Raw genomic sequence first — 14286 nt, 5'->3', positions numbered from 1 at the left:
GTAGCCTAGGCTGGCCTTGAACTCACAAGGATCCTCCTGCCTCAGCCTCTCAAGTGCTGGGATTACAGGCATGCGCCACCATGCCCAGCTAGTGACTATATACTGATTCATGGGCTGTAGCCAATGGTCTGGCCAGATGATCAGGAACTTGGAGGGAACATGACTGGAAAATTGGTGACAAAAATACTTGGGGAAGAGGTAAGTGAAATAGACCTCTCCATATGGGCAAGGGATGTAAAAATATTTGTATCCCATGTAAATGCTCATGGAAAAGTGACTTCAGGAGAATAGGCCTTTGATAATCAAGTGAATCCTAGAATAGGATGACCTGTTCTATAGATAGCAGTCAACCTCTTTCTTCAGCCACCTCTGTCACTGCCCTAATAGACTCACGAACAGAGTGGGCATGGTGGCAGGGATGGAGGCTATGCATGGGCTCAGCAGCATGGGCTCCCACTCACCAAGGCTGATCCGGCTACAGCCACTGCTGAATGCCCAACATGCCAGCAGCAGATACCAATGCTGAGTCCCCGATATGGCACCATTCTCTGGGGTAATCAGCCTGTGAGCTGGTAGCTGGTTGATTATATTGGACCACTTCCATCACGAAAGGACAGGGCTTTGTCCTTACCGGCACAGATGTTTATTCTGGGTTTACATCTGCCTTCCTTGCGTGTAATGTTTCTACCAAAACCCCCATCCCTGGACTTGCAGAATGCTTATCTACTATCATGGAATTCTACACAACATTGCCTCCGACCAAGGAACACATTTTAGGGGCAAAGAAGTGAGGCAATGCTCTTATGCTCATGAAATTCACTGGTCTTACCTGTTCCTCACCATTGAGAAGCAGTTGGATTGATAGAAATGTGGAGTAGTCTTTTGAAGACCCAGATACAGAGCTAGGTAGGTGGCAATAGCTTGCAGGGTTGGGGTGAGGTTTTTCAAAAGGCTGTATATGCTCTGAATCAGTGTCCACTATATGGCCTTGTGTCTCCCGTAGCCAGGATTCGTGGGTCCAGGAATCAAGGGGTGGAAGTGGGAATACCACCACTATTACCCCTAATGATTCACTAGCAAAATTTTTGCTTCCTTTTCCCATGACTTTATGCTGTGCTGGCTTAGAAGTCTTAGTTCCAGAGAGAGTAAAAGATGGTACCAGGAAGCACAACAATGTCCACTTAGTGAGGCCCTGTCTCAAAATTTAAAATAAAATAAAATGAAGTAAATTGCCTGGGGAATGTAGTGCAAAGGCGCTAGAGAGACCAGACAGATAGAGCTACACCAGTACCCCGCCGTGGAGCCAGGTGAGGGCAGCACCCTGGCTGCGACCGCGTACGCAGTGCTGCAGCCTTTGCCCCAGACACGCCCGGTCCGGGAGCTGCCTGCTGCACTGAGCCCTGTGCGGAGCGACAAGAGGGCTGGGGGCGCTGTTTGGATGAGTGTGTCAGCTCGTGCAGAAAGCGTACTCTTCAATAGTAAGAGTGGAACTGCACAAAAGATGAAGAGAAGCACAGCTGCCCAATTGTTTTTCTTTTCTTCTTTGAGACTTCAGGTGCTAAATATTCAGTACGGTTAAAATTCCTCAAACAATGAGCTTTATAAATAACGTTATGTCTGCACTTACAGAATCATTCAGGGACCGAAATGGAATCATCTAAAAATTTCTGGCTTGGCCCTTGTGTTCTCTCTCTCATGGTGGTCTGCTGTCACCCTGTAGAATATATTCTTTTCCTACTTTTAATTGGCCCAGCCTGACTCTGAAGAGTGTGTTTCTTTTCCTACCTTTAATAAATGTAAAACCTATGACCTTTAAAAAAATTCTGACTATAATTTATAATGTAATTTTGGAAGATACTATGTGTGATATGTAGTGGATTAGGGTGTCTGAAAGTTCCTTAGAAAAAATCTCTTGCTAATGTCAGGGGTCTCCTATGTGAATCTCTGTCTCTCTGTCTGTGTCCCTGTCTCTCTCTCTGACGGAGTCTACAGGTACACACTGCCACGCCTGGCTGTGAATCTCTTTTACTAGTGATTTTTTCTTTAAGGAAGACAACTATTTTGGGCAAACAAGCACAGTCCTGTCCTTCTAGTCTTTGTCCAACATACCGGCTCCGTGACTCATAACACCTGCAATGCTTACACCAGGCAAGATTGAGAAGTCAGATCTTTCCATGTTTCTCCTTCTCCTCCCCCTCCTCCCCCTTCTCCTTCTCTTCATTCTTCTTCTTCTTCTTCTTTTTTTTTTTTTTGGTACCAGGAATCAAACTCAGGACCTTGCGTTTGCCAGGCAGGTGTTTGCGCTACTGAGCTATATCCCCGATACCATGTTTCTTCTTAAGAACACTTGCTCACCATGAAGGAAGGGTTTTGTTCTTGATGTGCGAGAGGAACACTGCCATTTTTAACCAGAAGGCTAGGCACATCCTAATGATCTACCCCCATTCCCTACTGGCAGAGAGAACATTTCACAGCTGTGCCACTTGTTTGGATCTGCATGTGTGTGGCATTTCAACAGAGTGGGCGGCAGCAACTTGCTACAGATAATAGGTAGGAGGCATGGCATAACATCATGCCAACACTTTATAAAGCCCAAGAAACCTGCATGATCTTTGCTTAATGAGTAAGAAAACACAGTCCGGCATAAACCTCACCGAGTGCTACTGTGACAGAGAAAGGACAAATAAATCACTGGATAGCTGTGGGTGCTTTTAGAGCTCAGCGAGACTATCAAGTGATCACCGCCCCTTGTTTTGTGTTGAGAGTCCTGGTCTATACAGTTAGGGCTCCCAAAGTTCTGGCACTTCCTGACACTGCATCCCAACTTTCACCTAGAGAGCCCTTGGAGTTGTGCAGGCCACACCCAAGCAAAGACAGAGTTAAAGACCTTAGATTAGACTTGCTTCGTGAGGTCCTGCTGAGGGAAACCTAGCCCGGAGCAGATGTCCTGGTGAGCAGATTTCAGCACACTATGAGGAAGAACTACTGAAGAATTAGAATGGTCAGGAAATGTGACATCCCTTTTGAAGTCCATTAGGTTGTTTATAGTTTTTCACTAGTATAACTAGTTCTGCACTGTACATCCTTGGACTGTAGTCTTGTGTCCTTTTTTTTTTTTTGGTTTTTCTCTGGTACCCGGAACCGAACTCATGACCTTGCGCTTGCCAGGCAGGCGCTTTGCCACTGAGCTAAATTCCCAGCCCCCTTGTGTCCTTTTATTTATTTTTTTTTGAGACAAAGTAATGTAGTTCAGGCCGGCCTTGAACTCATGGTGATCCTCCTGCCTCAGCCTCCTGAGTGCTGAGATCACAGACATGTGACACCATGTCTGGTCTTAGCTTTGTGTACTTGCTCAGATACATTTTTCTGGGTGGAATTCTAGAAGTAAGATGTTCTGTCAAAAGGTATATGCATTTTGTGTTTTATAGAAACTGCCTGTTGCCTTCTGGAAGGTGGCATTGATTTGTATCTCATACATGGCAGGCTTTCCCACACAGCCTCACCAGCGTGGGAAGTTCCTGGTCTCTCAGTGTGGCCAGTGTGATTGGTGACACTCCCAGGGTGGTTGACTGCATTCAGAAATGCAGGTGTGGGCCTGAGGAGAAACAGGAGTGGGAGGACTGGGAACATCAGGGATGGGAGGAGCACCTGTGTTGGGGTAGGACGAGCCAGAGACAGGCCCCTGGGCCAGGACCAGGGCCAGGGCCAGGGAAACAGACAGGCGGGAGCAGCGGAGTGTGATGGTGACTGATGAGAAGTAGAAGTGAAATGTAGCAGGTCACCACCAGCGAGCTCAGCTTAAGTTGCTAGCATTCCGTACTGAGACCCTTCACTGTGCGTGCCAAGGGAGACGGCCAACGAGCGACGACTTTGGCCTGTCCACGTGGGGCAGGTACCTTCTCAGCACGAGACATATGCTTAGGCATTTGTGTACCCAAAAGGATGAGCGTGAAGTCATAACGTTTCTGGAAGTTTTGAATTCTACTTTGTTTGGGGGACACTGGGGCTTAAACCCAGGACCTTGTCATATGAGGCTCGCTGGGGCTACATCCCCAGCCCTTGAAATCTGAAGAGAAAATCTAGAGCAAAATGTAATTTTACTTTTTTATTTTTTTGTCTTTTTGAGGCAGGGTCTCGCTGTGCAGTTCAGGCTGGCCGTGAGCTCACTTTGTAGCTCAGGCTGGTCTCAAACTCATGATGATCCTCCTGCCTCAGCCTCCCGAGTACTGGGATTACAGGTGTGCACCACCACGCCCAGCAGCAAATTGTAATTCTTATTTTTCTAGCTACTTTAAGAAATGTAGCATTAGGGCTGGGGATTTAGCTCAGTGGCACAGTGCTTGCCTGGCAAGCGTGAAGTTGTGAGTTTGATTCCCAGTACCAAAAAACAAAAGAAATGTAACATTATATTGTTAACAATGTGGAAGTTTGTTTCCTTATAAAATGATCATGTATGGTATTTAAATTTACAGTGGGGTTTATTCATACACTGCTAATCATTACATTCCCAGCTTTTTTTTTTTTTTTTTTTTTTTGAGACAGGTTCTCCCTAAGTTGCTAAGTTGCCCAAGCTGAGCTTACACTTGATGATCCTCCTGACTCAGCCTCCCAGAATGTTGTAAATACAGGCATGCACTAACATGCCTGGCTGAACTTATTTCTTAAATGCTTTAATGTTTGTAGTTAAAGTCTGCTGATTGTAAATCCACACTGTAGTTTTGTCAATTAGAAGTGGTAAAATTAGAAGTAATTATCAATATACAAGGAGTAAAATAGCCAGTATATTTATAGACTTAATGTCTGACCCGGGGATGTGGGCCACAACAAGGGAGTAATTCAGGGAAGGGGAAAGCTTTTATTTATAGAAAAATTGCTGTAGACAGCAGTTGAGAGGCTGAGGCAGGAGGATTGCTGCAAGTTTGAGGCCAGCCTAGGATACATAGTGAGATCAAGGCAGCCTGAATTAAAGCAAGACTCTGTCTCAAAAAAACAAAACAAAAAAAAATGCAGAAAAAAAAAAAGAATTCTCTTCCTTTCTAGAACCATTGATATAACTTACTGCAATATGGAAACCTGCCTAATGAGATTCACTTGGAAATAAATTGAATTTGATCTGATTCCCAGTAAACTGCCCACGAAAGTAAGCCCCAGGCTCAGTTCTACCCCTCCCATCTACCCATCCATCCTTCTACACAACCACCACTCGCCCATTGCCAGTAATAACTAATAATTATAGAGTGCTTCCCTGTGTGCCAGCTACCGTTCCAGGTGCTTTGCTTGCATTAGCTCAAATAATCTTCTCAGCAATGCTGTGAGGTAATCACTAACACTTCCCCTTTAAGCTGGCATCCAGGGTTTCCCAATGAGTGTAGGGCTTACCATCTGACCCAGCAGTGCCACCCATAGGTCTGTGTCCTGAAGAATTGAAAACAGGTATTTACACAGAAACTCGAGCTGGTTGTGGTTGTGCATGCCTGTAATCCCAGCACTTGGGAAGCTGAGGCAGGAGGATCATTGCAAGTTTGAGACCAGCCTGGGCTACAAAGTGAGCTCAAGGCCAGCCTGAGCTGCATAGCGAGACCCCGTCTCAAAAAGAAAAAAATAAAAAACAAAACAGAAACTTGTACAAGGGTGTTCCTAGCAGCTCATTTACAGTAGCCTAAAGGTGGAAACAACCTACTGTCCATCAGCAGATGCTTGGCCACGCAAAACACGGTGTGTCCATAAATGCTATATTATGCATGAAAAGGAAGGGAATTCTGGCTCATGGTGCAGCATAGATAAACCTCGACAGTGTCATTGCTAAGTGAAGGAAAGGGCGCACATCCTAGAATCCCACGTATGCACGCTCTTCAGAGCAGGTAAACCCACAGGGACAGGAAGCGGTCAGCGGTTGCAAGGGGCTGGGCTGAGGGTGTGGGGAGCAGGTGCGATGGGTGGGGGCTGCCGTGTGGGATGGTAAGAAGACTCTGGAACGAGTGGTGATGGTTCCACAACATTGTAAACGTACTTGGATTGTATACGCTGAATGTTTAAAATGGTAAATTTTATGTTACGTGTGTTTTATCACAATTTTAAAAAATGTAATCTGAGTCTTGGAAAAATTAAGTGACTTACATAAGGTTGTCTTACAGCTGATGTGTAGCATCTGGCTCCGTGGTTCATATTAGGTTTTTTTGGACACAAGATCTCCCTGTGTAGCTTAGGCTGGCCTTGAGCTTGTGATCCTCCTGCCTCAGCCTACCTGAGTGCTGGGATTACAGACCTGTGTCGCCTTGCCTGGCTGGTTCATGCTTTTTATTTTTAATTAAAATATTTTTAAAAAATGATATTAGTGACTGAACCCAGGGTCTTATTGATGTAACGCAAATGCTCTACCAACTGAGCTATATCCCCAACCCTTTTTATTTTTTGAGATAAAGTCTTGCTAAATTGCCCAGGCTAGCCTCGAGTTTGAAATCTTTCTACCTTAGTCTCCCAAGCAGTTGAGGTTATAGATGTGAGCAGCCATACTTAACTCTTTAAATTTTAGTTAATTAACTTACAGAGAGAAAAGAACACACAAAATTTATTACATGCCTAATGCATGGGAATATTAGAGTCTGTTTTTTTTTTTTTTTTTTTGAGACAGGGTCTCACCTTGCAGTTCAAGCTGGCCTTGAACTCACTGTGTAGCCCAGCCTGGATTTGAACTTGCAGCAATCCTCCTGCCTTAGTTTCCTGAGTGCTGGGATTACAGGAGTGGGCCACCCCATGCCTGGCTAGAGTCCATGTTTTTAATAAAAACAATTTTTTAAAAAGTGAAACCTTTATTTGGGGCCATTGAGGAGGTTGAGGCTGTTTTGATCATCTCTAGCTGCCTTCCGTGAAGCCCAAGAAAGAGCCGCAGCCTGGAGACCAAGGGGTCACCCTCTGTCCCTGACGCTCCTGTCTCTTGCAGGTGGAGGGAGGACCCAGGACAATGGCTGTGGCTCATGACGTGGAGATGGAGAGCGTGAATCTCAGCATGGAGAGAGAGAGAAAAGAAGAGCTGGAGGAAGAGAAGCTGGGAGAGTACGGGGATGGCAACTATCCTCCCAACAGCAAAAAGGTCCACAGGATCGTCTCGAAGTGGATGCTTCCGGAACCGGCCCGGAGAACATACCTGGAGAGGGCGAACTGCCTGCCCCCGCCTGTGTTCATCATCTCCGTCAGCCTGGCCGAGGTACACCCCGGGCACAGCGCAGGTTCCCACAGGGAGGTGCAGGCCAACTAGGCGCGGGACCTAGGTCTGGAGAAGAGGCAAGAAGAGGGCTTGGCGGGGCCAGGGGCAGCACACACCGAGCCGCCACCCACCCCTCCTGGAGCTGCCTGTCCTGGCTTCCCATGCGCTCAGTCTTTGCAGCCAGGGTTTCCGTTTCATTCTCAGATCCCCTGCCCAGCAGTGACCGCACTTTCAGGGCTTCATTTCCTCTTAGATGGTTGGGTCTTCAGAAACCAGAGAATCTTGGAGTTGCAGATTGATTTCTCATGAACCAATTTAGATTGGTTGGCAAGGTCCGCCTGGGTTCATATGTTCTGGAGAATCATAGGCCGCCTCAAATTTCAGAGGACAAAAGTGGGACCCTCTGGGGATGTCTACTTTGGGCAGCAGGGGGCGTATTCTCAGACTCCGATCTGGGCGGCGGACTTGGAGGTGGATGACTCACCCAAGGGCAGGTCTTAGTGACTGCACCAGAGCCTGGAGGCAGAACATTTTTTCCCTGTACTGTACTGTACTGTACTGTGATATCCCATATCGGAATCGCAGAGCATGGCTGCCCGTGGGGTGTGGTGTAAGGGGCATTATGATATCCCCAGTGTAATCCTCTTGAATCCCACTGATAACCTCAGCTTCCTTATCAGGGACTGAGAAGGACTAGGAAGAGGGATAGAGAACAGGGGGGTGGGGTGGGGCTAAAACGTGATTGCTAGACAGTGAATGCTGGGGCAGGCCGTTTCCCAGAGTAGGGCCAGGAGCAGGCGCCAAGATATCTGTCCCCCACCCCCCCACCGCCGCCTCCACTTTTTTTTTTGTACTGGGAATTGAACTCAGGACCTTGCGCTTGCCAGGCAGGCACTTGTGCCCCTGAGTTATATCCCTGGCCTTTTTTTTTTTTTTCTTTTGTCTTTTTAAGACAGGGTCTCACTGTGCAGTTCAGGTTGGCCTTGAGCTCACTTTGTAGCCCAAGCTGGTCTCAAACTTGCAGCGATCCTCCTGCCTCAGCCTCCCGAGTGCTGAGATTACAGGCATGCACCACCACGCCCGGCAACATATCTGCCTCTTACAGAAGATCTGTTTCTATTCATTTTTAAGTGACTTTTTTTTAATCGGCAACATTGAAGATCAAACCCAGCACCTTGCAATCACTCTACCACTAAGCTACACCCCTACACCCTAGGTAAACTTTTGTTTTGGAGTAATTTTAACTTTATAGAACAATTGCAAAGGTAAAACAGAGAGTTCTTGAACACCTATCACCTAATTTCTCCAATTGTTAATATTCTTATAATTCCATAATACATTGGTCAAAACTAAGAAACTAATGCTGGTATGCTATGGGTTGAGTATCCCTTATTTGAAATGCTTGGAACCAGGAATGTTTTGGATTTCATAGTTTTTCTGCTTTCAGAATATTTCCATACACAGACTTTACCAGCTGAATACTGTATCCCTGATCTGAAAACCCAAAATGGTCCAAAATCTGAAATGTTTTGAGCACCAGCATGATACTCAAAATTTTTTTGGATTCTTGGAGCAATTTGGATTTCAGATTTTCGGAACAGGAATGCTCAACTTGTACTATCAACTGAACTCCCGACTTTACCTGAGTTTTACTAGTCTTTCTATTAATGTCTTCTTTCTGTTCCTCTGGTCCTCTCCAACCCAGAGTTTCACACTGCATTTAATGGCCATGTCTCCCCTGTTTTCTCTGATCCATGACAGTTTCTCAGTCATTGTTTCTTGTGACTTTGATAATCTTGAATGGTACTGGTCAGGTACCTTTGGGATACCCTCCCAGTCTGGGTTTGTCTGATGTTTTTCTCAGGATTAGGCCGGAGTTACAGGCTTTGGGGAAGAACAGCAAAGAGGTGAAGAGGCGAAAGCCGCTGTCCTCACTTCACGTCAGGAAGTAGAGAGCGTCCCTAGGGCACTGACCTACACCCCTTGATCAAGGCAGTTTACCCATTGTAAAGTTACTATTTGTGCCAGGTTTATGCATTGTAGAATTACTATACTTTCAGGGTTTTGGTTTTTTTTGGTCATTTTGAGACAGGGTCCTGCTAGGCAGTTCAGTCTGGCCTTGAGCTCACCTTGTAGCCCAGGCTGGTCTTGAACTCACAACAAAAGATCCTCCTACTTCAACCTCCTGAGTGTGGGGATTACAGGTATGCGTCACCACACCCTGCCTATTCATTGTAAAGTTACTATTTTCCTCTTTCCTTTTTTTTTTTTTTTTTTTTTTTGGTTTTTTTGGTTTTTCTCCGGTACCAGGAACCGAACTCACGACCTTGCGCTTGCCAGGCAGGCGCTTTGCCGCTGAGCTAAATCCCCAGGCCCCCTCTTTCCTTATTTTAATCTTTGGAAGCCGGTATTGACTTACTTGCATGTTAACTATACTTGTAAATTGGGCGTGATGGCTCATGCCTTAATCCCAGCACCTGGGAGGCTGAGGCAGGAGGATCACTGCGAGTTTGAGGACAGTCTGGGCTACATAGTGAGTTCAAGGCCAGCCTGAACTGCATAGTGAGACTCTGTCTCAAAACAACAACAAAAAAACTGTACTTGAAAATGAAAGATAAAGTGGTGGGGGTGGAAAGGTGTGGGCCATGGGTAGGAAAGAAGAGTGTTAGAGAGCAGTGCTGGACAGGGTGTCGGAGAGCAGAGGAAAGAGAATTTAGTCTTCTTTGCAGTGTGGTCCAGCACTGCATTCAACCACAGCAGGAAGCAGCATATGACCACAGGGGGGATGGTGGAAACACCTGTTGCTGTCATCCTGTGACCCCACCGGAGAGCTCGTCACTGACACACTGCCCATGGGCTGTATGGGGCCAGTCTCTGGAGAAGCTGTGGTTAACCTTCTGTCTGCCCTTCTGTCAGCTGGCAGTGTTTATTTACTATGCCGTATGGAAGCCCCAGAAACAGTGGATCACCTTGGACACAGGCATCCTGGCCAGTCCCTTTACCTACCGTCCTGACAAGAGAGAGGAAGCCTGGAGGTTCGTCTCGTACATGCTGGTGCATGCTGGGTAAGGAGTGGCAGGGTGAGCCCTGGTGTCGGAAGTGCTGTGCATAATGGTAACCCCTGACGTGTCTGGAGCTGTATTACTGATAAGGCACTTTCATGTTCATTATCTTGTTTGACCCTCACACCTAGGAGGCAGGCATCTCTCCCACTGTTTTATGGCTGTGATATAGTTTTTTTTTTTTGAGATAGGGTCTCGCTATATAGCCCAGGCTGGCCTTGAACTCTTGGTGATCTGCCTGCCTCCGCCTCCCGAGTGCTGGGATTACAGGGGTAGGCCACTGCACCCAGCTATGGCTGTGATATAATCACAACTAAGTTAGAGTGAGGACTTCAACCCACTAGTGCAATTGCACTATAAATCCCTAATATTGGTACTGATATAGCAATACTTTTTTTTTTTTTTTTTTGGTTTTTCTCCGGTACCAGGAACCGAACTCACGACCTTGCGCTTGCCAGGCAGGCACTTTGCCGCTGAGCTAAATCCCCAGCCCCTGATATAGCAATACTAATGACAAGAGACCAAAGCATTGTCAAGCCAGAAGTAGGTCGCCTTGGGTCTTGGATGTTGTTAACTGTTCCTTTTAGGTTATGAAATGGTGAAACTGAATCACCAGTCTGTCCCCCTCTGCAATCCCCATGCTTTCAAAAAGTTCATGAACATTTTGATCAGTGTACAACCCTGTTGTCCATCTGAAGTGGCACAGGTGATACTTGCCTGCCTCTCTGTTTTGCTTATCATTTCCTAAATGCTGGCAGCTTTTCCTGACCTCAGCACCTCCGATGCCCCATGCCCACTACGTTACTGGGCAGCTTGCTGTGGGCCCCACCTCTTGGGTGGAGTTCTGTGGTCTCAGATGTGGTCAACCTCATCTGTGTGACCAGCCCAGCCCTGAATAGGAAAGGAATTTTTTTTTGGTGGTGGTGCTGGGGATCAAACCCAGGACCTTGTGCACGGAAGGCAAGAGCTCTCCCACTGAGTCACATCCCCAGCCCAGGATGACTCTTTTGACCAGTGGCTAAATAGGCATCCATGGCAGGATGCAGGACCAGAGAGTTAAGACTAGGATAAAATCCCTAAATGTCCATTTTCTTTTTCTTTTTTGTCTTTTTGAGACAGGGTCTCACTATGCAGGTCAGGCTGGACTTGAGCTCACTTTGTAGCCCAGGCTGGTCTCAAACTCGGAGCAATCCTCCTGCCTCAGCCTCCCGAGTGCTGGGATTACAGGTGTGCGCCACCATGCTTGGCCTATCTGAAGACTTTTGCACACTTTGGTTTTCCATGTACAAACATATTCTGAGCAAATGTGGCTTCTGCATTTAAGGACTTCAACATTTTAAGGGCAAACAGTTAAATAGTAGTGTAAGGCAGTATATATTATAGCACACAGTAGCTACTTAACCTCTCTGTGCCCCAGTTTCCTCATCTGTAAAGTGGGGTAATAATACCACCTGAGGAGGCTGCGATTAAGTGAGGCAACAGCCTCAAATTTCACACAGTAGAAACCCATAGTAAGGCACTAAAAAGAACTTGCAAGGCTCTATGGGCCATGTCACATGTGGGGATGCATAAGCTAGAAATGCTTTTGGACTCAAATAACAAATCTATCTCACAGGCGCTTAAGTAAATAGGGGCTAAGTTTCCCTCATAGGAAAGGCTCAGAAATAGGCAACTGCTTCATCAGTTTGATGAAGCCAGGGGCTCTAGGTCCTGTTCTGACCTCTCTGCTATTCCCTTGGTTTTTTATGCTTGCAAGTTGGCTGCTGTATCTCTGCATTCAAAGTAAGAGACGGGGAGAGGTGGTTCCTATGGGTATGGCCATCTCTTTTGTCGAGTTAGAAGCTCTCTTAAAAGTCTCCAGACAGCGCTCTCACCTCTGCCTCTTGCTCCCTCCCTTTTTTGAGACAGGGTCTCGCTATGTAGTGCAGGCTGGTTTTGAGCCCAGGCTATTCTCAAACTGTGCAGATCCTCTTGCCTCAGCCTCTCTAGTGCTGGGATTATAGGCATACACCACCACACCAAGCTAGCAGCAGATATTTCTAATTTTTTTTAAATTTCCAGTCTTTATGTTTGAGGACCTCAAAACACTAGTACAATGCTACCTAGTTCACAAATGTGATTTGTTGCATGATTTTAGAAAAGATGGCCACGTGTGGGAAAGATGGCTGTGGTCGGGTTCATCACCCGACGTGGAGTTTGCACTCAAAAACAGAATTTTGCCAAATGTTTCTGTTTGTTTGTGAATCAAATTGTTTGCAAACAAAAGCGTTTGTGAACCAAAGTACAACTGTTCTTGCTAGACTATTCTGTGTGGGATACATATCACAGCTCATATGTCTTTGAAGATGGTTTTTTTTTGGAACTGGGAATTGAACTCAGGACCTCCTGCTTGTGAGGCAGGTGCTTATGCCGCTGAGCTGTATCCCCAGCCCTGAAGATAGTCTGAACACTGGTATTGAGGCTGGGTGCAGGAAGGACATCAAGGTGGGTAATCTACCCTGCAGGGTGCTCCCGGAGAAGCTCTTCTGTGACCCGATGGATATTTGTTAGGTAAATGAAATGAATATGGAAGCTGCTGCCCTGTGGAAGATCCAGTGCCTATTTTGGTTTTGAACTTTTGGTTTAATGAGAAATCCCCTTTAAAAAAATAAAAATTGTGCTTCTGTGTGACAACTAAATTTTTTTTTTTGTGACAACTAAATTAAGGGTTACTGTAATGTGGGACATCGCCTAATTATGTTTAGAGATTCTCCAGAGGTATTTATGGGGTTTGATAAGAAGATGATAAGAATTTTATTTTTAAAAATATATGTTTTTTAAAAGTAGGAAGAATTCGTTGAAAATTAATGTCTGTCTAAGAGAGACAGAAGGGGGTCTGAAACTATTTCAAAATATTTTTACCAGGCTTGGATGTAGCCTGATGGTTGAGTACTTGTGTAACATGTGCAAGGCCCTGGGTTTGATCCCCAGCCCTGAAAAATATGTGTATATTTATCTACTTAGAGACTATAGCAATACTCATATTCAGACATGTTAGATGCCAAATTGTAGCATATAATAGTTACCACCTTATTAAGTGTTAAAGGTAACTTTTTAATATAGAAACAGGAGTGAAGTTTCTCTTGCCATCTCTGATTTATTAAATTCCTGAGGTTGCAAGACAGTCTTGTTTAAAAATCTACTGAAATTCAAACTGGGCTTGGTGGCACGTGCCTATATCCTATCACTTGAGAGGCTGAGGCAGGAGGATCCCCACAAGGACAGCCTGGCTACACAGTGAGTTCAAGGCCAGGCTGACCTATACAGCGAGACTCTGTCTTAAAAACCCAAAACCAAAAACCAAAACTATTGAAATTTAAAGGAGATAGAATTTTTAAAATCTATTGAAATTCACTCAGTGAATTAGGATTTTCTCAAAACTGTGCAATGAAAATAAAATCAGATGCTGAGGCTGACATGACTGTAATTGTCATCCTAACCCCAAATTTCAAGTTTTTATTTCTTAAATCAGCCTCACTGATACTTGTTTCATAAGTTTTACACAAGAGGACTTACAAAATGTGTGTATACTTCTGAAATGCCCTTTTGTGGGTTTTACCTATTGCAGCTCCATGTAAGATTTTATTTTGTTTTTAATTAATTAATTAATTAATTTTAAGGATAGAAAAGTTTTGTTAATGGTAGGGAAAGAAGCAGGCTCTGCGGAGTGAGCCTGGTCAAGTAAAAGTAGGGGAGGAAGTCACCTTCCGGCATGAGGACGGGCCACCATGCAAGTGGCCACAAGATTTTACTTTATTTTATTTTTATTTTGTTTTGTGGTTTTTTAAGACAGGGTCTCTCTCACTATGTAGTGCAGGCTGACCTTGAATTCACTCCGCAGCCCAGGCTGGCCTTGGACTTGTGGCAATCTTCCTGCCTCAGCCTCCCAAGTGCTGGGATTACAGGGGTGTGCCACTACGGCCAGCTAGGATTTTACTTTAAAAAAGGAAAAAAAAAAATAAAAAGAATTTCCTGCCAAAA

The 14286-nt window shown here is 45.4% G+C and overlaps 1 protein-coding gene across 2 annotated transcripts in view; it reads left to right on the top strand.

The window, feature by feature from the left end:
• Rhbdl2 (rhomboid, veinlet-like 2 (Drosophila)) overlaps positions 1–14286 on the top strand; it is a 46765-nt gene that overhangs the window by 15075 nt on the left and 17404 nt on the right. For both annotated transcript variants that reach the window (XM_005395233.2, XM_005395235.2), the window contains exons 2-3: positions 6941–7204; positions 10121–10269. In XM_005395233.2, coding sequence (XP_005395290.1) covers positions 6941–7204; positions 10121–10269 — 413 coding nt within the window. The remainder of the gene's footprint in view (positions 1–6940; positions 7205–10120; positions 10270–14286) is intronic.

This window comes from Chinchilla lanigera, unplaced genomic scaffold, assembly GCF_000276665.1.
Source record: "Chinchilla lanigera isolate Chin_1 unplaced genomic scaffold, ChiLan1.0 scaffold00051, whole genome shotgun sequence".
Taxonomy (NCBI): domain Eukaryota; kingdom Metazoa; phylum Chordata; class Mammalia; order Rodentia; family Chinchillidae; genus Chinchilla; species Chinchilla lanigera.
The sequence above is the reverse complement of the archived record's forward strand: the minus strand, read 5'-3'. Positions and strand labels throughout refer to the sequence as shown.